The sequence below is a fragment of the Podarcis liolepis genome (genome assembly GCF_965112155.1).
Source record: "Podarcis liolepis genome assembly, chromosome: 13".
NCBI classification, from domain to species: Eukaryota; Metazoa; Chordata; class Lepidosauria; order Squamata; family Lacertidae; genus Podarcis; species Podarcis liolepis.
Window position 1 is genome coordinate 26,420,609 of NC_139573.1, and position 23,362 is coordinate 26,443,970.

Here is a 23,362-nt window from a genome sequence, read left to right on the forward strand (position 1 = left end):
TTTTGAAATATGGCAACCCTAGGTATCATTATAATAAATCAATAACTGGGAGATGATCCACTATCATCAACTTTTCTTCTACTTTTCAAGGAATACAAAGAGGCATTGTTTTGTTTAATTCCCTACTGGGGAGGCTATTTTAAAAACAGTTGAAAATAATATTAACCAATTTGTACTTTAATATCAATTTCTCTCTTTGATAGCTCCGGTCCAATATATGGAACCCAATTAGATAAAGGATATTTAATGTAGAAATTAATTCAATTGCTGATTTCTAGGTTCACTTCACAGGAGACCTATACTTTTACCTGTATAGTTTTACATATAAAATCATTCATCTATTTGCTTTTTCTAACATTGTAAGCTACCCCACTCTAGGAAAGTTGGTAATAGGTGAACAGAGGTTAACTGTATTGTATTTTTTACAAATGAATGTGATGTGACACGTAAAAGAACTTCAATGTCATAAAACTATTATTCTCAAAAACAGTGTTTTGAAGTCACTTTTCATAATATTGGCTTAATGCTTTCTAAAACATTGAGATGTGATGGTCATGCTTAAATTTATTGTGTTTTGCTATTCTGTATGTCTGGCTGTGAAAGATGCAAACATGCCTACCCACAAATGAAATAATCTGTGGAATAATGAGCCCAAAGGACAAGAAATAACAGGTAATAAAGAAAAATGAGATCAAGAGACAATGCATTTCCCTTTTTCAATTTCAGATCTGCCCTCATGCAGGACATAGGGGGAAATGAGACAGAAGTAACTGAATTTGTTCTCGTGGGATGGTCAGGTCGACCCAAGGCAAGAATGGGATTGATGGTCCTCTTCATTGTATCCTATGCAGTCATCCTTGTTGGAAATGGACTCATTATTGTGGTGGTAATAAATGACTCCCGGTTGCACAGTCCTATGTACTTTTTCCTCTGTAATTTGTCCATCATTGACCTTTGTTTCTCATCGACTGGCATCCCACAATCCATAGTAAACTGTTTAGTGGATAGACCTGTTATGTCGCTTCCACTGTGCTATTCTCAAATTCTTCTGGGTCTCCTTTTTGGAACGTGTGAATGTTTGCTGCTGGCTGTCATGGCTTATGATCGCTATGTGGCCATTTCCAACCCACTGCGATATACACTCATCATGAACAGGAACATTTGCATCACCTTTGCTGCTATGACATGGACGACTGCCTTCATGGTTACAATAGTTCCCTGTCTTGCGAAGCCAGCACGATTCTGTGGGAACAATGAGGTGGACCATTTAGTATGTGAATTCAAAGCTGTCTTTAAGTTACTCTGCACTGATACGTCTGCGAGCACGCTGGGCATGTATTTTACAAGCATTTTCACACTGATTTTACCCCTAGCTTTCATTTCTTTTTCTTATATGCGCATTCTTATTGCCATCATGAGAATGCACTCAGATTCTGAAGGGGGTAGGATGAAGGCTTTTTCCACATGTGGGTCTCATCTGGTTGTGGTGGTCATGTACTATGGCTCAGGTATGTCTGCATACCTTATCCCTCAAACTAAAGAAACTCATTTAGGTGACAAGATTGTTTATATATTTTACACAGTAGTTACACCTATGTTTAACCCTATGATTTATGCACTCAGGAATCAGGAAGTGATGGGAGCACTAAAGAGACTAATGAGCGGGAAGAAATAATGCAAAATTATGTTATTAGATGTTTCAAATCTAACATTCTGTTGATTTTTCAACTGCAGTCTCAGCTTATGTAAGGGAGTGTTCTATGAAAATCTTATGTAGATAGAAATGTGCACAAGTGCAAATTGCCCATATGGCACCACAATTTTCTCATAAGTGTTGGAAGGGATGTTGAAAAAGAGGCACCTTTTTTCACTTATGGTGGTACAGCTCACAAGTATTCAAATTCAGGACAATGGTTAGTTAAGAAATGACCAAAATACCCGAATATCCCATTGCAACTTCACTGTAGCTTTGTTTACCAAATCAATGGAACAATCAACTGAAAGATTTTTTGCCAGGGCTTTTTTTCAGCCTGAATTCATTGGAACACAGCTGGCAGCTGCCAGAATCTCAATTGCCCCCAAATAGACAGGACTTGCAACTTTCATTTCGGAATTAAAATGTATTAAATTTAGCATCAGCTGGGGGGGGGCGCTAATAAATTATGTGTTGCCAAGTGCTTGGAGTATCATGAAAAAGTATACTGTTTGGTGGGATTTTATTATATAAGCAACAAATGCAAACATATAGGACTCCCTCTCCATGGTACAATGTGAAATTGGGCTTCCTTAATGGTCTTAATTACTTTAAATCTCTTCCATATATACTGCGCTGCTTTTTTGTATTTTTATATCAATTATGTTCAAGCAGTAGTAAGGGGCACTCATTGTAGTAGAATTTTAAAAGAATGGGAACTCCAACATGCAACCAACATCTTCCAATAAATAGAATGGAGGTAGTTACAGATAGGTAGCCGTGTTGGTCTGCCATAGTCAAAATAAAAAAATTCCTTCCAATAGCACCTTAAAGACCAACTAAGTTAGTTCTTGGTATGAGCTTTCGTGTGCATGCACACTTCTTCAGATACACAGTATCTGAAGAAGTGTATCTGTGTATCTGAAGAAGTGTGCATGCACACGAAAGCTCATACCAAGAACTAACTTAGTTGGTCTTTAAGGTGCTACTGGAAGGAATTTTTTTATTAGAATGGAGGTATTTATTTTCAGATTAGGATAATTCAGATTAGGATAATTGTGCCTTTTCCAAAACTAAATATAAGTTTTGGATATTTGAAAACTAATCTGTGAAACTGTTGTATTCAATAGAGTTGATGATCAGAAAATAAAATATATTGGTTATTTGGGAATTGTACTGCCTGAACATTCTGAACATGCCACTAGAGAAGGACTCGTGTGTCCAACAACTGATGCCAAGTGAGAACTGTGTCCTTACAGAGCACCGTGTTCCTAGCCTATTCTCTGAGGGAGCTGGGAAATAAAATGACCATGGGTTTTGCATGTAGGGGATACATGAAGCCACCAAGAGTTGAAAAGCAAACCCCTAGCCATGAGGTGATGAAGGAGTGGGAAAAGGTCATTTAAAGTGTTCCCAAGAATCAGTACAAGAACCCAGTGATACACAATGTGGTGAATTACAAACAACTCCCATCCAGCATGGCCAATTCGATGTCTACCTTCCCAAAAGCTTCCATTGTTCATCCCACAATAGGCCCTGTTGGTTTCTGCGCCCTCACTGATTTATAGCATCTTTTCTCACTTATATATTCTTTGAATATATAAACCCCATTGTTTGAGCTGAATCACTATTTTGTGCCTGTCTGAGGTGGCAAGATCAGCTGGACTATTTAAGGTTTGTAGAAATGACAGGGAGAAGCTGCATGGCACATTATGTAGTATGTTATGAGATGTGTGGTGCCATCTGATGAAAGGGGAGTTGGGGGGAATATATGGCTGTGCTGCAGTTTTGCAATTGTATTGCATTGCTTAATTGTAGAATCACACAAATAGAAAGAGAACATTGGTTTGCAACTATGGCATTGCACTTACAGAAAAAAATCATTTATATCAATTTGAAAGAAGAAGCAAATCGACGCTTCTCTGTATCCTAACATATATAACACACCAGGTGAATGCAATTCTGCTATTTATACACTGCTTAACCAACAATGTTTCTAAGTGGTATACATAAAGATTACAAAAAAGGGCACAACATCCATTAAGATTAATCATAAAACAAAAGTACCATAATAAGTGGTATAGAGATAGGGTGAAATTCTATACTTTTCTCACTGTAATGGGAACCGAGTTCATATTTTCTGAAACAATATGCAAACTGGAACACTTTTATCCTTCTGAAGTGGGTAGGATGAAGGCTTTTTCTACCTGTGGTTCTCATTTGCCTTTGGTGGTCATGCACTATGGCTCAAGAAAGTCTGCATGCCTTATCCCTCAAACTGAAGAAGCTATTTAGGTGCTATATTGTTTATATATGTTACACGGTAGTCACACTCATGTTTTATAGCGATCTTTCCAAATTTGCACTTCTCCAAATTTTGAACTGCAGTTCTGCAGCAAAAAAAAAAAAAAAAAAAAAAATGTCCACAAGAAAGCATATATATTGGGGAAGTGTATATACACACAAAAATAACACACAAAAATATATTGGGGGAAATCACTTGCAAAAATGTGCATATTAGGATAAATAAACATAAAAAATGCAGACAATCTTTCATTAGGTCATTTTTAAATATAAAGGAGCTTCCAATATGTGCATTGGATTCATGTATACTCGGTACTTTTTTTCTGGCAGGATGCAGGGGTACGCATACCCCTAAACATTTTGTGGATTTTTTCCATTTACTGTATTTATTTTTCCCAGTTTGAACTACAAAATTGTGGTTCTCTTGAGTCAAAATGAGAGCACCCCTATATATATATATATATATTAGGGGGGAAAGCACTGTGTATAGTCATGTATTAAAGTATAGGCAAATTAACAGAACAAAATTCAGTCCCTGATTCTAAAACAAATGAGGCATTTGGGATTATGGCCGTTGGGAATTATGAAGAAATTGTAAGTGTTAAAAAAAAATTCAGATTAATAATTCTCTTCTAGACTTGAGATCTACACCCAACACTATTTGAATTATTTCCTAGGAACTTTCCAAAATGATTTCCCACACCCTTTTAATAAATCGGCACAGTTAATAAATCCTTCCACTTGATTAGATGCTGCATTTCAGTACAGAAATTTGAATCAAAGGGGAGAGAGAAGAAGACGGAGAGGAACTATTTAGAATTTATTACTATTCATGTTGCTAGATTTTATTCTGTCTTCATCACCCTACTCACATACCTACTTGTGATATCAGTGCAATCTGGAAGATAAATCACTAACTGGGGGACGATTCACTTTGAAAAACTTATACTTCTTCTTTTCAAGGAATACAAAGAGGCAAGTCCTTTGTTTAATTTTCTTATTGCTATATTGATATATTATTCACATTTTTTAAAAAAGGAAATAATACTAATTAACTTATTTGTACATTTATGGCAATCTTTATGTTTAAATACTATATAATATTGATGCCTACATTTAATAATTGAAATCCAAAATATATGTGTACAGTCAAGAGAGCCATATTCCCAATGTGTAGAAATCAATTCCGTTGCTAAATTCTTGAATGATTTTAAAAGGACTTCAACGTATCATTCAATGGATTGTGCCTGTTGTGTCTAATTGAATCTCTCAGCCTCTATATCATCACAGTCAAAATGGAGTCACAAACATCATTTAAAAGCTTTTTTAATTTTAAATTTTTTATCCATCACATTCTTCCAATGAGCTTAGGGTGGAATATATGGTAGCCACCTACACACTATCCTTCCAACAACCTTGTAAATAATGTTAAGTCAAGAAATTGGCCTACAGAGAGCTGAATATAATACATTTTATGGGCTTAACAATTTTTTCAGTGGTTTGCAAGTAGAAGATACATATGGAGGGGAGGGAACCTAGATCAGTGGGAGATGGTGGGTGTTTAAATACTTTGCCTTTTGTTGTGGTTTCAGTCCAGACTAGTCCCTTGCATCTGTTATTTATACTGGAAGTAAAGCTTCCACTGGTGAGAATGGTACTCAACACCCAGTGTAAAGAGCAGGTGTGGTATGCATGTGGCAGGTAGAATCCAGATTGAGATTGCAGCAGGAGACTAACAAAAGATTTTCCTACTGCCTCCAAAGTATAGCCTTCACATGAATTAACACATTTAAAAAAATCAAACAATTATCAGTTGTGTGAATGATGCCACGTTTAGTTTATCCTTAAGCACTGTGACTGAAAGGATTGGAATTTTTCATTCCCTCATTGAAGTCCATCTTCTATACTAGCAATAGCTAACATGGTGTCTTCCATATATCTATTCATTTTACTTATTTCATAAAATTTATATACTGCTTGATCATAGAAGACATCAAAGTGGTTACTGAAAGATTGGTGCTGTTGGACTACAGCCCCCATCATCCATAGTCAGCATGTCAAATGCTCAAAGATAATGGGAGCTGTAGTCAAATATCATCTGGAGGTCACTACATTGATATTCCCTGAATTATTCAAAAATGGATCTATTTTTAAAAAGTTTTATTTGGAATGATTTCCAATATAATCAACATGTATTCATTTGATAAAATGTTGCCCACGGACATACCTAAAGTGAAAAGAAAGGAATTAAATGAATTGTTTCCACTTTGATTAAAAACTGACAGAAGCATTGTATTTTTGTCCATTTTCTAAAATTATTAATCTATTTGCTTCCTCTAACATTATTGAAGGCTACCCTGCTCTGGGATGGTACGTAATAGATTGAGGAACAATTACTGGGTTACATTTTAAAAAAAACTTTTTTTTTTTAATTTTGTATCTCCCTCATGGTCTCTAACAATAAAACCAAACATTGACAATCACTTCTTAATGTATACCTTTACATATAGGCACAATACTATGTGTGATAATGAAAACTCACAGGACAATAAATAAATGGTAACAAAGAGAAAGGAGATCAGGAGATAATGCATTTCCCTTTCTTCTGTTTCAGGTCTACACCCATGCAAGACGTAGGGGAAAATGAGACGGAAGTAACAGAATTTATCCTTGTGGGGTGGTCAGATCGACCCAAGGCAAGAATGGGATTGATGGTCCTCTTCATTGTATCCTATGCAGTCATCCTTGTTGGAAATGGACTCATTATTGTGGTGGTAATAAATGACTCCCGATTGCACAGTCCTATGTACTTTTTCCTCTGTAATTTGTCCATCATTGACCTTTGTTTCTCATCGACTGGCATCCCACAATCCATAGTCAACTGTTTAGTGGATAGACCTGTTATGTCCCTTCCACTGTGCTATTCTCAAATTCTTTTGGGTCTCCTTTTTGGAACGTGTGAATGTTTGCTGCTGGCTGTCATGGCTTATGACCGCTATGTGGCCATTTCCAACCCACTGCGATATACGCTCATCATGAACAGGAACATTTGCATCACCTTTGCTGCTATGACATGGACTACTGCCTTCATGGTTACAATAGTTCCCTGTCTTGCGAAGCCAGCACGATTCTGTGGGAACAATGAGGTGGACCATTTAGTATGTGAATTCAAAGCTGTCTTTAAGTTACTCTGCACTGATACCTCTGCTGATACATTGGGCATGTTTTTTACAAGCACATTCACGCTTGTTTTCCCTCTGATTTTCATTGTTTTTTCTTATATGCGCATTCTTATTGCCATCATGAGAATGCATTCAGATTCTGAAGGGGGTAGGATGAAGGCTTTTTCTACATGTGGGTCTCATTTGGCTGTGGTGGTCATGTACTATGGCTCATGCATGGCCTCCTACCTCACCCCTCAGAGTAAAGAAAGCCATTTAGGTGACAAAATAATTTTTGTATTTTACGCAATAGCCACCCCCATGTTTAATCCTCTGATTTATACACTCCGGAATCAGGAAGTAATGGGGTCATTGAAGAGATTGGTGAGTGGAAAAAAGTAATACAGCAGTATGTTATTAGATGCTTTTAGTCCACTGATATATATTGGTGTTTTCCTATATATAAACTGTTATATTCATACCCCAATCCAATCTTTTTTTAAAAATAAAAAATAAACTTGATTTGGTAGTTTATTTAAAATAAATAGGAATATGTCTGAATTTATCTCTGATTCTCAACAAATTGTGTATATGTATATGTGTGCTCATGTACATAAGGTGTTTATTTAAAAATTAAAATGTAAGATTTCAGACTACTTCTGTCCATATGCATTGATCATCACAAAATAAAATAAATTGGTTGTTCAGGAGCTATACTGCCCGCACAGTCTGGCTCTGGAATTAGACAGACACTCAAGTGCCCAGTTCCTGATGCCAGGCTATTCCTAGTCTAGCCTCTGTGGCAGATAGGACAGAAACTATTGGCATACCCCATTAAAAGCTCCTTATGTCCCCTGAAGATCTCAAAACCCAAGCAGGTTTGTATGTGAGAAGGCCTTTCAGATAGCTTGGACCTAAACCACATAGGGATTTATACATCATAAAACTTGCACTTTGAATTGTGCAGGAAACAGGCTGGAAGCCAGCCTCTATTGTTTTACCAAGAGAGTTGTATGCTACCTATTACCAGCCCCAGTCAACCATCTGGCTGCAGGTCTTTGACCCAGATGAAGTTTCTAAGTCGTTTTCAAAGACAGCCCCACATCATGCATTACATCCGAACAGGATGTAACTAAGGAATATATCACAGCTGCCAAATCAGATATATAAAGGAATGGGTGAAGCTGGCAACAGGTTCATTACTTCCAAAAGCTGTCCGAAAGCACTCCTGGCTGCTGAAGAGACCTGGGCATTTAGGCTGCGAACTTCTATCTTCAGAGGGAACGTTACTCCATCTAGGACTGGTAGAATTAGGTGAAAGCGTAACTAAAAACGCCTATGTTCATGAAAGCAACACACACAAAATGCATTGCAACTCAGAAAATTGCTTGCAATATTAATCAAAACTGCACACAAAATGTGTATCTTTGGAGAAATGTGAAGTAATGTGATGAATTTTAATGAGGAAAGTTTTTTCCCCATGCAAAGTACAGTACTGCAGAAATGTGGAGACCATAATTCTGCATACTTTCCAAGTGTCCCTATTTTCCAGGGACATATTGTTACATGGACAAAGTTTATATAATTCTTACTGCAGTTCCTCTTGAAGCAAACTGTTGCAGACTACAGACTCTGGGCCTTTTAGGTAATTCCTGACTCCCTCTCTCTCCTCTACCCCAGCTTACTCTCTCAGTTGTGAAATCTTGATCACAACTCTGTGACATTTAAATGGGCCAATCTATTGTATTACTATAGCCATCTAACTGAGAGCATCAATGGGGTCTGATGTACTTGTCAAGAGACTTATTTCAGATTTTGGATACCAAAGGAGGCGTATGTTCTGTGCCCACCTGGTGCACATCTGAGAGTGAGGGAGATATGGGGAAGAGCCTCAAAAAGGATATTTCAGAAAGGGAGGGGGAGGCTCCTTCAAAAGGTGCTTTTGCCAAGAACTTCAAGACAGTCTCTATGTCTTGAAACTACAGATAAATCTGAAGCAGCCTCTCCCCTCTTTAAACAAGGGGGCAGATGGCAACAGAGTTGTGACTTTTTTGGTCATGGACCTTTTGTGATAGCTCCACATCTCTCATGTGGAAATAAATGGTTTGGGGATAAATGATAATGCCAAATTGCCAATGGTAAGCAAGCTTAGGACTGATCACTGCCCAAATGGAAGACAGCCTTGAAAACCCATAAAGATCCATGGTTGAAGAAAGCTGGGACACAAAAATGCTAAACCAATGTACTAAATAATGTTGATGTATAAATATACTAAATAATAATACTGGCAAGGATGCTACATAAATTCCGCTGGAGGAATGATCCGAAATCAACATGGCATTTCACATTGACTGATATTTAACAATTATTTTACCTTCAAGTTGGTTTTTGCAATGTTATTTACTGCGGTCATAAGTTTTAGTTATGGAGTAACTTCAGAAAGTAATGAGACATTTGGGAATGCACCCAATGGGAAGACAAAAAGCAGAGTACTAAAATAAAATCTAGCCCATTGTTTCCTATATAAAAACTCCCATTGAAAAGTAGTTACATCTCTATTAATTTACTCAGGCGCCATCTGTGTGGTTTGCTTGGCACTTAAAAAATAATAATAATCCTGATTCTCCAGTGCTAATTCTTCTAAGAGTGCTCGAACTATTAGTGCATTAAAAGGTAATGTAAATTGTATTTGTATTAATGAATAGGACTATTTCAAACCAGGATTTCTACCAAGTTATTTCTTTTCTAGTTTTGCTTACAGTTAAATTCTACCTATGTTTTCTTTTTTAAAACACCACCACCACAGTTTTAACCAATTTGATGCAACTAGCTAATACATAAAGTATGGATAGTACTATTAAAATAGATAATATAAAGAAGTAGAATTTCTTCAATGGCTTTTGATTTCAAGGAGTTTTAAGAAGGTAATGAATTTTCTTACACATTTTATTCTTTATAATAATTATACATCATAATACATGTTTTATGCATTTATATCAATTTTTTTCCATATATAATGTGCAAAATACTATTCTCTCCCTCACTCTCCTAGAAACAACAGTAACTAGTCATTAGTATTATAATAAAATTATTGATGTTTCCATTGGCTGTGTAATTTTCTTACTAGGAGGCTGCAACCACTGGTAGTCACAGTCTAAGTACTAAAAGACCAGTTAAAATTAATAGAAATGGCTATGCAAGGTTTTCTCATTTCTGTTTTTCTGACTGTATGGGGAAGGGAGAAATGAAAATGTTGTGGATAAAATGTTCACCATGTTATTTTCTTGTTCTGTTTCGCAAGACATATATTTGCATCATAAATTTTCCTTAAAAGTTTACATTGTGGAAAGGAAACATGTGTCCTTTTACCCTCTAAATGGCCACCCAGGAAATAATAATAATAATAATAATAATAATAATAATAATAATAATAATAATCTAATAATAATAATCAGACCCTCCAAATCTCTATATTTTCCAAGGACAGTCCTGGATTTACAGAAGGCATCCTAGTTTTTAATTTGGTCCCAGAATGTCCCACTTTTCCTTAGGGCATCCCTATTTCATTGGAGAAATGTTGGAGGGTATGGAGTTATGGGACCCCTGAGCCAATGCAATAAGTAACTGTACAGACTTTAGGAGAAATCTGAAGGCAGCCTTGTGTAGGGAAGTTTTTTTAACGCTTAAAGTTTTATTAAGTTTACATATATACTGGAAGTTGCCCAGAGTGGCTTGGTCAACACAATCAGGTGTGCAGAGTAGAATTCTTCTTCTTCTTCTTCTTCTTCTTCTTCTTCTTCTTCTTCTTCTTCTTCTTGACTAGGACAGCCCTATTTTAATCAGAGAAATGGAGGGTATGATAATTTAAGAAAGTTCAGTGGTTGGAGTCTCTTACTTGAGTATAAGAGACGTTTACTGAGGCAAAGTAGAGGTATAGGCTCAGCAATAGGCAGTGAGTCACAGAAGCCTTTGCACTCTTGCCAGGTGACAGGAAAGGCGAGAGTAGGTAACCTAGAAAGAATAGTTCAGCCCTGCAGAGTCCAAGATCAGGGCAAAGAGTTCAGAACTGAAAAGAAGCAACCGAGTTGTCACAACAGGTCGGGCTAGATGAGCTTGGTGGCAAACTCTTTTGAGTGTGCAGACCCTTGCTGTGTCAGGGGAGGGGTACGTCCATAGACTAGTTCCTGCACTCACACTCACACTCCTCTCTATCATCTGTCTAGGCAAGCAAGAGACATGATCAGACTTCAAATGCATATTTCAGCCATGCAAATGTACTTAAGGGTTCAAAACAGAGTTGCTGAGTGTTGCAACCTTGAAAGAAAAGAAAGGCCGGGGGGGGGGGAGAGACCCAGAGGGTTGCATTCAACTCCTGGATCTGAGGGTCCTCAACCCTGCCATAGAAGGGGGTGTGCAAAGAAGGAAATATATTTCTTTCCATACTCTTCTATGTTTCTTCATGCCAAGAGTCTAGTAATCAACTCCTTAATTTGTGAATGACATTGTTTAGTTTCCAAACTGATAGTCACTCATCTACCTGAATTCACTATTACAGAGAATTCTGGCCCTTGAAAGTTATGGACCAAAGTCATATTTATAGTATTATGTAGAAGGATTACTCTGTTTCTAAAGATGCAAAATAGGAGAAATTAATGGAAAATTCCATTGGAGAAGGCACTACCTTCCTTTCCCTCAATAAAATAAAAAGTAATATATAAATACATCAGTGCTTTTATATTTTTGCTCTTTTTATATGTTTTTATCATTCTGTTTTACTGTTTTTATGTTATCCTTTTTAACACTTAGGGATTAAACAAAATTAAGTTGCTTAGAAATGATGGTAAATAAATGAATAAAATAATTAACTCAACCATAACAATTCTAGACACAAAATAACATTGTAAATATTCCCTGGGATCTCCACATCTCAGGCATTTTGTGTCAGCCCACATTAATACACTCATCTGAGATTTAGATGTTTTTTATGCTCACAAATTTTCCTATATGGTCACATTTAATCTCACAGTCTGATGCTTTATTGCTTCATCTTCTGTTACATAAACTAGGCATCTGAAAAAATGGATATGCCCAGTAAATAACAAATAAATTTGTTCAACTGTATTCTAATCTATTTCAAAACTATTTAAACATCATTATTTATCTCTCCCTGTCCCCGTCTTATCAGCCTTTATGCAGGAAGTAGGAGAAAATGAGACCGCAGTGACTGAATTTGTTCTCATTGGATGGTCGGGCCGCCCTAAGGCAAGGATGGGTTTAATGGCATTCATGATAATTGCATATTTGATTACAGTTGTTGGAAATGGACTCATTGTGGTGGTGGTCATAGCTGATCCCCGGCTCCACAACCCCATGTATTTTTTCCTGTGCAATTTGTCCATCCTTGATCTGTGCATGTCATCATCTGGAGTCCCCCAGTCTATAGCCAACTGCATGGTGGACAGACCTGTCATATCTTTTCCTTTATGCCTCACCCAACTCTACACTGGCCTTTTCTTTGGTTCAACCGAATGCTTCCTTCTTGCTGTCATGGCTTATGATCGATTCATTGCCATCTCCAACCCACTGCGCTACATGCTCATAATGAACAATACAGTTTGCACCGTCTTGGCTTCTGTGACTTGGTTTAGTGCCTTTATGCTAACAGTAGTCCCCTGCCTTGCAAAGCCAGCTAGATTCTGTGGAAACAATGAGGTGGACCATTTATCATGTGAATTTAAAGCTGTTTTCAAACTCATTTGTACAGATACCTCTATGAGCCAAATAAGCATATTCTTCACTAGCACTGTGACACTGGTTCTGCCCCTTGGCTTCATCCTTTTTTCTTACATGCGTATCCTTGCAGCTATCCTGAGGATGAAATCAGGAGGCAGGATAAAGGCATTTTCCACCTGTGGGTCCCACCTGGCTGTGGTTTGCATGTTCTATGGCACATGCATATTTACATACCTCCTCCCTCAAAATAAGAACACGCGTTTAGTTGACAAAATAATTTCTGCATTTTATGGAGTGCTGACGCCCATGTTTAATCCTTTAATTTATACACTCAGAAACCAGGAAGTGTTGGGAGCATTGAAGAAGCTTCTGTTTACAAAAAGCTTATAGGTAACTAATTACACTTTTAAAATAACTTATTTTGTGTGTAGATGTCTTATCTGTAACTGAAATCTGTTATCTGAAAACTGTTGTGTCTGTTGTACATACCCATCCCAATTTCCAAACTAGAAATTTAAAATGGTTCTTTTAAATAGTATCTCTATGTAGAACACTAACTGTGGTAGGAAATGAAATGTTCATCTTAATTTCTACTCACATTGTCATTTGGGGCTGAGGCAACTCTTAAACATGCAAATCTTCCACAACATTTGCAGCTGGAAGTGGTGAAGTGCCAGTTAAACCTGTTAAATGTGTGAACTGGTTATTGTTGTTGTTGTTTAGTCGTTTAGTCGTGTCCGACTCTTCGTGACCCCATGGACCAGAGCACGCCAGGCACTCCTGTCTTCCACTGCCTCCCACAGTTTGGTCAGACTCATGTTTGTAGCTTCGAGAACACTGTCCAACCATCTCGTCCTCTGCCGTCCCCTTCTCCTTGTGCCTTCCATCTTTCCCAGCATCAGGGTCTTTTCCAGGGAGTCTTCTCTTCTCATGAGGTGGCCAAAGTATTGGAGCCTCAGCTTCACAATCTGTCCTTCCAGTGAGCACTCAGGGCCGATTTCCTTAAGAATGGATACGTTTGATCTTCTTGCAGTCCATGGGACTCTCAAGAGTCTCCTCCAGCACCATAATTCAAAAGCATCAATTCTTCGGCGATCAGCCTTCTTTATGGTCCAGCTCTCACTTCCATACATCACTACTGGGAAAACCATGGCTTTAACTATGCAGACCTTTGTTGGTAAGGTGATGTCTCTGCTTTTTAAGATGCTGAAACTGGTTATTAGAACTGAACTGGTTATTAGAACCCCTGAATATTCAGTCACTTCAATAATTTGCATTGATTGGTTTATAACATATATTTGTAATATGTGATTCGGTGTGTTTTAATTTGCTCTGCTCCGCTTAGAGATGTTGAATATATTAATTGGTATAGAAATAATAATTATATTATATGCAGCCATCTGACTGAAACTGTGTGCAACAATATTTTCATTTTACCAAGCTGGTGCACCACTCCTGACAATAGATGTCATTCCCCAAAATTCTATTATAACAATATTATAAAATATATGGTTTCAGAGCATTACAGAAGTAGTACAGGAAGTTCATAGCCTTTCCTTGCTTCAAAAATGGGGTTGTCAGAAATGCACCTCTTGAAACCGAAGTTGCATTGTAGCAACAGAGAGAGGCTTTTAACTTAGGACTTCTCCTCCTTGTATACTAGTGGGTTTATTCTAATGGAAAGGATCATGACAATATTTCTATCAATAACCTAAGAATTTTCCTCCCCCAGTGTTTGCAAATAGTCTTCTATCTGTATAAGCCTCTTTCAAATTACACACACACACCCCAATAGCCTAAAATGCCCTACCTTTTACTTTCTAGCTATTCTGGCTTCACCTTTCTGGCTATTCATTATGATAAAGATGAATTGACTAAGAACATATAAAATTAGTGCTGTGCCAAAATTTTCTCCAGTATCTTAAAAACCATTTAAAAACCATTCATCATCAACTGATGGGGGGGGGGTATTCAAAAACTATCAAAGGCGAAAGCAAATTCCAGTGAAATTATCATGGGCAGTGCAGGGGACGGGGGTTGGTTGTGTTCAATTATTTTCAAAGAGGCCCAAGGGGAGTAGTGAGTGTCCTTCCTACAAATCAATTTCACAGTTGTCTGGATTCTGTTTTGTAGAAAAGCATCACTGTTAGGATATGAGACCAATTTTTATGTTTTTGTAGTTCTGGAGACAAGTGGAGAGCATTTCAACAAGCTGTCCCAGCCAGAATATACTTGAGACTTATGTGGAAGGCAATTTAATCAGCATCAACACCTGCAACCTCCCAGGAGCTCCTGCCTCCTGAAAAACTAGCCAAGCTTTCTTGTAGTAGATAGGTAGCCGTGTTGGTCTGCCATAGTCAAAATAAAAAAAAATTCCTTCCAGTAGCACCTTAAAGACCAACTAAGTTAGTTCTTGGTATGAGCTTTCGTGTGCATGCACACTTCTTCAGATACACTGAAACAGAAGTTGCCAGATCCTTCTATATAGTGAGAAGGTGGGGAGGGGTGTTACTCAGAAGGGTGGTGGGAATGGGAGATAGGCAGATAGCTGGGAGAGCCTGTTGACGACTCTTAACGACTGCAATAGGTCTTACAGGAAAAGGCAAGGGGTGAGAAGGTGAAGAATGGCTTAGTCATGTATAGTGAGATAAGAATCCAATGTCTTTGTTCAGCCCAGGTTTTTCCATTGTTTTAAGTTTGGTAATGAGTTGTAATTCAGCAGCTTCTCTTTCCAGTCTGTTTCTGAAATTCCTTTGTAGTAAAACAGCTACTTTGAGATCTTGTATAGAATGTCCTGGGAGATTGAAGTGTTCTCCTACTGGTTTCTCTGTTTTGTGATTCTTGATGTCAGATTTATGTCCGTTTATTCTTTGGCGTAAGGTTTGGCCTGTTTGTCCAATATAGAGAGCTGAAGGACACTGTTGGCATTTGATGGCATACACAATGTTAGACGATGAGCAATTAAATAGTCCCGAGATGGTATGTGTGATGTTGTTGGGGCCAGTAATGGTGTTGTCCGGGTGTATGTGGCAGCAAAGTTGGCATCTGGGTTTATTGCAGGCTCTGGTGCCAGTGTCTGTGTTAAGTCTGGTTGTAGTATTATTGTGGGTTAGGAGTTGTTTAAGATTGGGTGGCTGTCTGTAGGCAATGAAAGGTCTTCCTCCCAGAGCTTGAGAAAGAGAACTGTCATTGTCCAGGAGAGGTTGTAGATCTCTGATGATGCGTTGTACTGTTTTAACTTGGGAGCTGTATGTGATGACTAGAGGTGTTCTGTTATTTTCTTTTTTGGGTCTGTCTTGCAGCAAGTTCTCTCTGGGTATCAGTCTGGCTCTGTTGATCTGTTGTTTAACTTCATCTGCTGGGTATTTTAGTTCTGAGAAGGTTTGCTGTAGATCTCTTAGGTGAGAGTCTCTGTCTGTAGAGTTGGAACAGATGCGGCTGTAACGTAGTGCCTGGCTGTATACAATGGACTGTTTGGTATGTTTGGGATGGTAGCTGGAGGCATGTAGATATGTTTGTCGGTCAGTTGGTTTGCGGTATAAGGTGGTGTCTATGCGCCCATCCTGTATTTTTATAGTAGTGTCCAAAAAATGTATTTCTTGCATAGATTGATTCATTGTAAGGTTGATTGTGGGGTGAAAATCATTAAATTTCTGGTGAAAGGTGTCCAGGGTCTGTTGACCATGTGTCCAGATGATAAAAATATCGTCAATGTATCGCAGGTACAAGAGAGGTTTGAGTGGGTAGGAGTTCAGGAAACGTTGTTCTAAATCTGCCATGAAGATGTTGGCATACTGTGGGGCCATGCGGGTGCCCATTGCTGTGCCGCTGATCTGAAGGAACAGGTCATCACCGAATTTGAAGTTGTTGTGGGTAAGGACAAATTTGCAGAGTTTGGTGGCAAGGTCCGCTGTGGTTTTATCTGAAATTGTGTTCCTTATAGCTTGTAAACCATCGTTGTGTGGGATGTTGGTATATAGAGATTCCACATCCATAGTAGCTAGTATAGTATTGTTGGGAAGATTATTTAAAGATTGTATTTTCCTCAGAATTGAATTTTTCCTCAGAAAAGATTGTATTTTCCAAGCTTTCTTGTATGTGTCTGGTTGCTCTCCATTGTTATTATTTTTATTTTTTGAAAGTAGATGGTTTCATCTTAAAGAAGTCAATGTGGATATAAATAAATGCAGAGAAAGGAGGAGGAGGAGGACTTCCGTTAAGAACCATATGCACTGAGGTCAGGCTATCAGCAATTCATAGCTACCTTTCCCAGTTTCCAACACTTCAGTGAAAAGATTGGATAATTCCTCCCAATGCAGCTTTTTCACAGCAGGAAACCCAGGTAGCAAGGAAGGCTGTAGAACTCTGAAGAAATGTTTAATGGAAAGAAATATGAAACACACAGTCCCGTCCCGTCCCCCCCGCCCCAGCCACTTCACAGTGATAAAGGAAGCTCAAAACCACACCAGAATCCACTGGAATCCAGTGTCCCAAGAAAGAGATAGGAAAACGGAAGTCCCTTTTACAGGGGAAGAAAACTGAGAAAAGTGGAGAATAGGCTTTGGCACAGCACTACATAGAAATTCTGCAATGGTCTCATGTTGTTAAGAAGAATATATTACTAGTTGGAGAGTTAAGCAAAGAAGACTCTCATTGAAATCAGAACAGTTACAGATTTAAATACATTTCCCCATGTGTATACTAAGAAACTTTCTGTCATCCTCATCTTTATGGTGACTCAGCTCTTTGAATGATGAGCAGATTTCTAAAATAGGTAGGAGTCACAGAAGTAAAAGCCTGTATCTATGTATATGGCAGAGCTCTGGACTGGGCTGAATAAGAGTGTAATGTGGAAAGCCAAAGCATCAGCCTGACAGAACTGAGAAAAAGAAAGAGTGGGAAGAAATCTCTATATTTTTTTAACGCATTAGAATTGAAGAGAAGCTAAATTTACACTCAAACCTTAATGCTTTAATGTAGCTAATCATAAATACATTCTACCTCACCATCATCACAATCATCATGATCATCAGATATGGGACTAAATAGTCCTCCAGAACTGACTGGGATTGCACCTGTTAAAGACCTTCTGTATCACAGTAATAGGGCTCTGCATCAGGCTGAGAAGACTGATAATTTCTGTGATATGTATCAGTTTTATTCTTAGATGAATGGTGGTGGAAATACAATGCAAACAACAATAAACAATAATAAACAATAATAGGAGTAAGTGTCTCCTTGACCCATCCAGTCCCCCTTTCCCAAATACCCTCTTTAGGGACTTACACTGGTGTGAGTTATACCAGGGGAGCCCTGAAGTGAGACATGTACTCTCATGTCCCTCTGGTTCACCTGGGAGGTAAGGAACTTACGCTGAGCTATCCGTGGCTAAGCCCTGACCTACCCAAGAAAGTACAAGATCAGCCAAATCCAAATTCCTTTGCCCTGGTGGATCTTGGGTCTGGTTTGTGCTGTAAGACACACATGGATCTTTCATTTTTACTATAAAATAATGCTACAGCCACTATTAGATTGGATGATCTACATGGAAATACCAAATAAGTTTTAGCAATCTCCCTGGCAAACATTTTATACATAATTTTGCAAATCCAGTAGGCATAGTAAATGTATTTTCTTATTTTCCATTTGACTCTTTCTGCTTAATAACTATGACTGCAAATGGACTTGTTGCCTAATGTACCATTTCCTTTGCTACTGGCCCATACTTGATATCTATTTTTATTGCATCTTCATTCCCACAAGCTATTGCTAACTGCTTGTTTTCACTTTTCTGCCTTTTCATTGCTCTGCTATCACATGATGGGCAAAAAAAATGTGTTAGCCCTATTATTATTATTATTATTAGGTCTAGCCCAGGATTATGTGTGGCAATAATTAAGAACACTACTAGCACTTGTGCTAAGGGTCTTTCCTTCATGCACAAATTATTGTCATTTGCCCACAGGGATTCCAGGCAAAATGCCATATTCTCTTTGCGATGAGGGGAGATCATGGCCTAAAGACAATGTGGCAGAATGATTCAACAATTGAGCTATGAAATTAATTAAAGATTACAGCCCTAAACATAATCATTAATTTTCTGATAGAATAAACAAATTCCTTCCAGTAGCAACTTAGAGACCAACTAAGTTTGTTATTAGTGTGAACTTTTGTGTGCATGCACACTTCTTCAGATACACTGAAACAGAAGTCACCAGACCCTTATATATAGTGAGAGGGAGGTGAGGGGTATTACTCAGAAGGGTGGTGGGAATGGGTGATTGGCTGATAGGTGTGGTAAACCTGTTGACAACTGTTAACAACTGCAATTGGTCTTACAGGAAAAAGCAAGGGGTGAGATGGCTAAAGATAGCTTTATCATGTATAATGAGGTCTCTCCATGGTTTTAGGTTTGGTAATAAGTTGCAGGGAGGCGGGTGGCACTGTGGGTTAAACCACAAAGCCTAGGACTTGCCAATCAGAAGGTCGGCGGTTCGAATCCCCACTATGGGGTGAGCTCCCGTTGCTCAGTCCCTGCTCCTGCCAACCTAGCAGTTTGAAAGCACGTCAAAGTGCAAGTAGATAAATAGGTACCGCTCCGGCAGGAAGGTAAACGGCGTTTCTGTGCGCTGCTCTGGTTCGCCAGAAGCGGCTTAGTCATGCTGGCCACATGCTGGCTGGAAGCTGTACGCAGGCTCCCTCGGCCAATAAACCGAGATGAGCGCCGCAACCCCAGAGTCGGCCACGACTGGACCTAATGGTCAGGGGTCCCTTTACCTTTACTAATCAGTTGCAATTCAGCAACTTCTCTTTCCAGTCTAGAATGTCCTGGGAGAGTGAAGTGTTCTCTTACTGGTTTCTCTGTCTTGTGATTCCTGATGTCTAATTTATGTCCATTTATGTCATTAACAGTCGTCAACAGGTTTACCACACCTATCAGCCAATAACCCATTCCCACCACCCTTATGAGTAATACCCCTCCCCTCTCTCTCACTATACATAAGGGTCTGGTGGCTTCTGTTTCAGTGTATCTGAAGAAGTGTGCATGCACATGAAAGCTCAAACTAATAACAAACTTAGTTGGTCTCTAAGGTGCTACTGGAAGGATTTTTTTTATTTTGTTTTGACTACTGCAGACCAACATGGCTACCTACCTGTTTCTGATAGACTATTGTGTGTGTGTGTGTTTATAGTACAATTTATTACGCATGATGAAAGATACAAGGCATATTATATTCTGATCAAAAGTACCAAAGATTCATGTTAAGCTCCTATAGCTGGTCAGACTGCTTAGTTCCTGAGGGCACCACATGGTTTTCCATACACCTGTTTCATCCTTGATGGACAGAATGAGACTTGATTGAAATTTGAAAGTGCTTGCCAATGTGTGTGTGTGCAACTCATTCACACACATGGCACACATGCACAAGAAAGATCGCTGATCCAGAGCCAGACAGATATGACACTTTTCCCCCAGAGACCTAAAAATATTTAACAATAAGCTTAAATCAAATTGAAGGAGGACAAGGACAGACCCTCTAAGTGTCCCTATTTTCCAGTAGCATCCCTGATTTAGAAAAGCTATCCTGGTTCCTGATTTTATCCCAAAATGTCCTACTTTTCCTTAGGATGTCCCTATTTACATTGGAGAAATGTTGGAGGGTATGGAGTTATCCGACCCCTAAGCCATCTGAAGGCAATACTGTATAAGGAAGCTTTTTTAATGTTTAATGTTTTATGATGTTTTTATGAATGTTGGAAGCTGCCGAGAGTAGCTGGGGCAGCCCAGTAAGATGTGTGGGGTATAAATATTAAAATTATCATTATGGAATGGGAGGTCCCTATTTTCATCAGATAAATGTTGGAGGGTATGCAAGAATGAGTTGGTGGCAGCATAAAGCACAGTGTTACCTCATTATCTAACTAACACTCAAAGTAGAAAAATAAAACAGGCAGTGTAAACAAGAGTTACGGTCCAAGGGACTGACTTTTAGTAAACGGTTTTAGGAAAGAATAGAACTGGGTTTATTTATATATAAACACACTTGACTTCTACAAGAAGTTAAAATGCAAAAACAGAGTAAAATTCACAGCAGCATTTCCAAACACCTGGGTGGGCTTGTCTAATCAAGAATGTTTTTAGTAGGCTCCTAAAGGGCCCTGCTTGATATTAATAGGCAGGGAGTTAAGATGAAGCAAAACACAACCCTCAACTCCACAACTCTTGCATCTCCTTCACACAGGAAAGAGAGATCTACAAGAAACCAAGCGTCAATCTTATAGGCCCTTTAAATGAAATAAGTTGCTGAACGATAACCTGTTTTTTTTCTTCCAGAAAGGTATACTATTGACCTAGTGTTGCTTTATACAGGGAGTGACTATTAGAACATATGCAGAAACAATAACAGGGAATGCAGGGCAAATACTATAGAGCAAATACTATAGTAGAAGTGGTGGTGTACACTGCAAATATATTAACAATGCCAAGCTGCAATCACAACTGATAGTATACTTACAAAACAGACGAGAATAAATTGCATCACTGCTAACATTACAACGAACATAATTGCAGGGAAATACATTTTTGAAGAATTCTGGATGGTGAACATTCATTTAAAGGGCCTGCAATATTAATCTGAAGTTTACTGAACCTTAAATGAAATCTTGTGAAAATAAAACATACAAAATTAGGTGATTTACAGGGGAAACATCCAAATAAAAAAGCTATGTATCTATTTAATGTGTCATGTCTGGTTTTTTCTTACCTATCAGTTTTTTCAATGCTCCCAAGACTTCTTGGTTTCTGAGTGTATAAATTAAAGGATTAAACATGGGAGTCAGCACTGAATTGAATGGCGATATTATTTTATCTATCTCATGTGTCCCTGCATTTTGTGGAAGGAGGTAAGTGAATATAGCTGTGCCATAGTACATGATCACTACAGTCAGATGGGAACCACAGGTGGAGAAAGCCTTTGTCCTACCTCCTTCTGAGTGGATCCTAAGGATGGTCACAAGAATGCGCATGTAGGAAAAAAGGATGAAGCCCAGAGGGAGAACCAGTGTCAAAGTGCTAGTGAAGTACATGCTTATCTGGCTTGAAGAGGACTCTGCACAAATGAGCTTAATAATAGATTTAACTTCACACCCTATATGGTCAACCTCATTGTTTCCACAGAATCGAATGGGATTAGTAATAGATGGAATCACAGTAATCATAAAGGAAGCAGTCCATGTTGCAGTGGCGAGGAGGATGCACACTGTTCTGTTCATAATCATGGTGTAGCGCAGTGGATTGGAAATGGCAACATAACGATCATAAGCCATGACAGCCAGAAGGAAACATTCTGTTGTACCAAACAGAAGAAGAGAATACATCTGTGCATAGCACAAAGGAAGAAGCATTACAGGTCTGTCCACTAAGCAATTAGCTATTGATTGCGGGATTGCTGTTGTTGTGAGACAGAGGTCAAGGATGGCCAAATTGCAGAGGAAGAAATACATGGGATTATGAAGCTTTGGATCATGTATGACTACCAAGATAATAAGTCCATTTCCAATAACTATTATTGAATAGGAAATGATCAAAAAGGTCATTAAAGCCATTCTTGATTTGGGTCGATCTGACCACCCAGTGAGAATAAATTCAGTCACTTCTGTCTCATTTTCTCCCGCTTGCTGCATGAAGATGGATCTGAAAGTTTACAGTATGTTATATATTATATATTAGCACATTTAAATACATTTAATTTAAATTACATTTAATTAGAACAAACTATTGTGTACCATGGTTGGTCTATTTTGGAATCATAGTTCATGCACAAGCAGCAGATGCTGCTGTAGAAGATTTCCTGCACTGCATCATATGAGATTGTATGATAGGTTGCCTCTCAAATCCCCACATAAAAACAATAAACTGGGAGAAGATTCTAGGCTAACCTTCTACTGATATGCAAGGCTGAAAGTTGGAACTGTGTCTAACACTCATTCTTTTCATTGAGCCTATAAAACCTTTCAAGAAAGATATCCCAGGATTTTGACAACTGATCAGTCTTATAACACAACACATGCACACGAAAGCTCATACCAATAGCAAACTTAGTTGGTCTCTAAGGTGCTACTGGAAGGATTTTTTTTAATTTTGTTTCGACTACGGCAGACTAACACGGCTACCTACCTGTAACTAGAACAACACATATATGTATATTTTCTATATCATACTGTAGGAAGATGAAATGAAGAGAATCAGAAACAACAATAGATTGAAAAGCATATTATGGTCACGATATTTTCAATTAACCCAAATAGTAAGTTATATTGCACTTTTTGAAACACAATGTTATGCATATTTACTCATCATTGCTGCTATGTTCTGTGAGGCTTAGTTTCGGGGAGGTATTCATAAGACAGCAGCTTTATTTGCATGCATATTAAAATACACCCATACATTAACTACTGTTTAATTATGTTG

General features: G+C 38.3%; 4 protein-coding genes across 4 annotated transcripts; 3 read left to right on the forward strand and 1 right to left on the reverse strand.

The window, feature by feature from the left end:
• Nucleotides 1–814: 814 nt before the first annotated feature.
• Nucleotides 815–1,675, forward strand: LOC310691104 (olfactory receptor 13H1-like; the record flags this gene model as incomplete). The annotated part of the gene is made up of 1 exon (XM_083470706.1): nt 815–1,675. One exon carries the CDS (start codon nt 815–817, stop codon nt 1,673–1,675), a length of 861 nt encoding a protein of 286 aa, XP_083326832.1.
• Nucleotides 1,676–6,699: 5,024 nt separating this feature from the next.
• Nucleotides 6,700–7,560, forward strand: LOC310691103 (olfactory receptor 13H1-like; the record flags this gene model as incomplete). The annotated part of the gene is made up of 1 exon (XM_083470705.1): nt 6,700–7,560. One exon carries the CDS (start codon nt 6,700–6,702, stop codon nt 7,558–7,560), a length of 861 nt encoding a protein of 286 aa, XP_083326831.1.
• Nucleotides 7,561–12,348: 4,788 nt separating this feature from the next.
• Nucleotides 12,349–13,281, forward strand: LOC310691653 (olfactory receptor 13H1-like; the record flags this gene model as incomplete). Its single annotated transcript, XM_083471513.1, has 1 exon — nt 12,349–13,281. The coding sequence occupies one exon, from the start codon at nt 12,349–12,351 to the stop codon at nt 13,279–13,281; it is 933 nt and encodes a 310-aa protein (XP_083327639.1).
• Nucleotides 13,282–21,627: 8,346 nt separating this feature from the next.
• Nucleotides 21,628–22,575, reverse strand: LOC310691654 (olfactory receptor 13H1-like; the record flags this gene model as incomplete). Its single annotated transcript, XM_083471514.1, has 1 exon — nt 21,628–22,575. One exon carries the CDS (start codon nt 22,573–22,575, stop codon nt 21,628–21,630), a length of 948 nt encoding a protein of 315 aa, XP_083327640.1.
• Nucleotides 22,576–23,362: the final 787 nt, after the last annotated feature.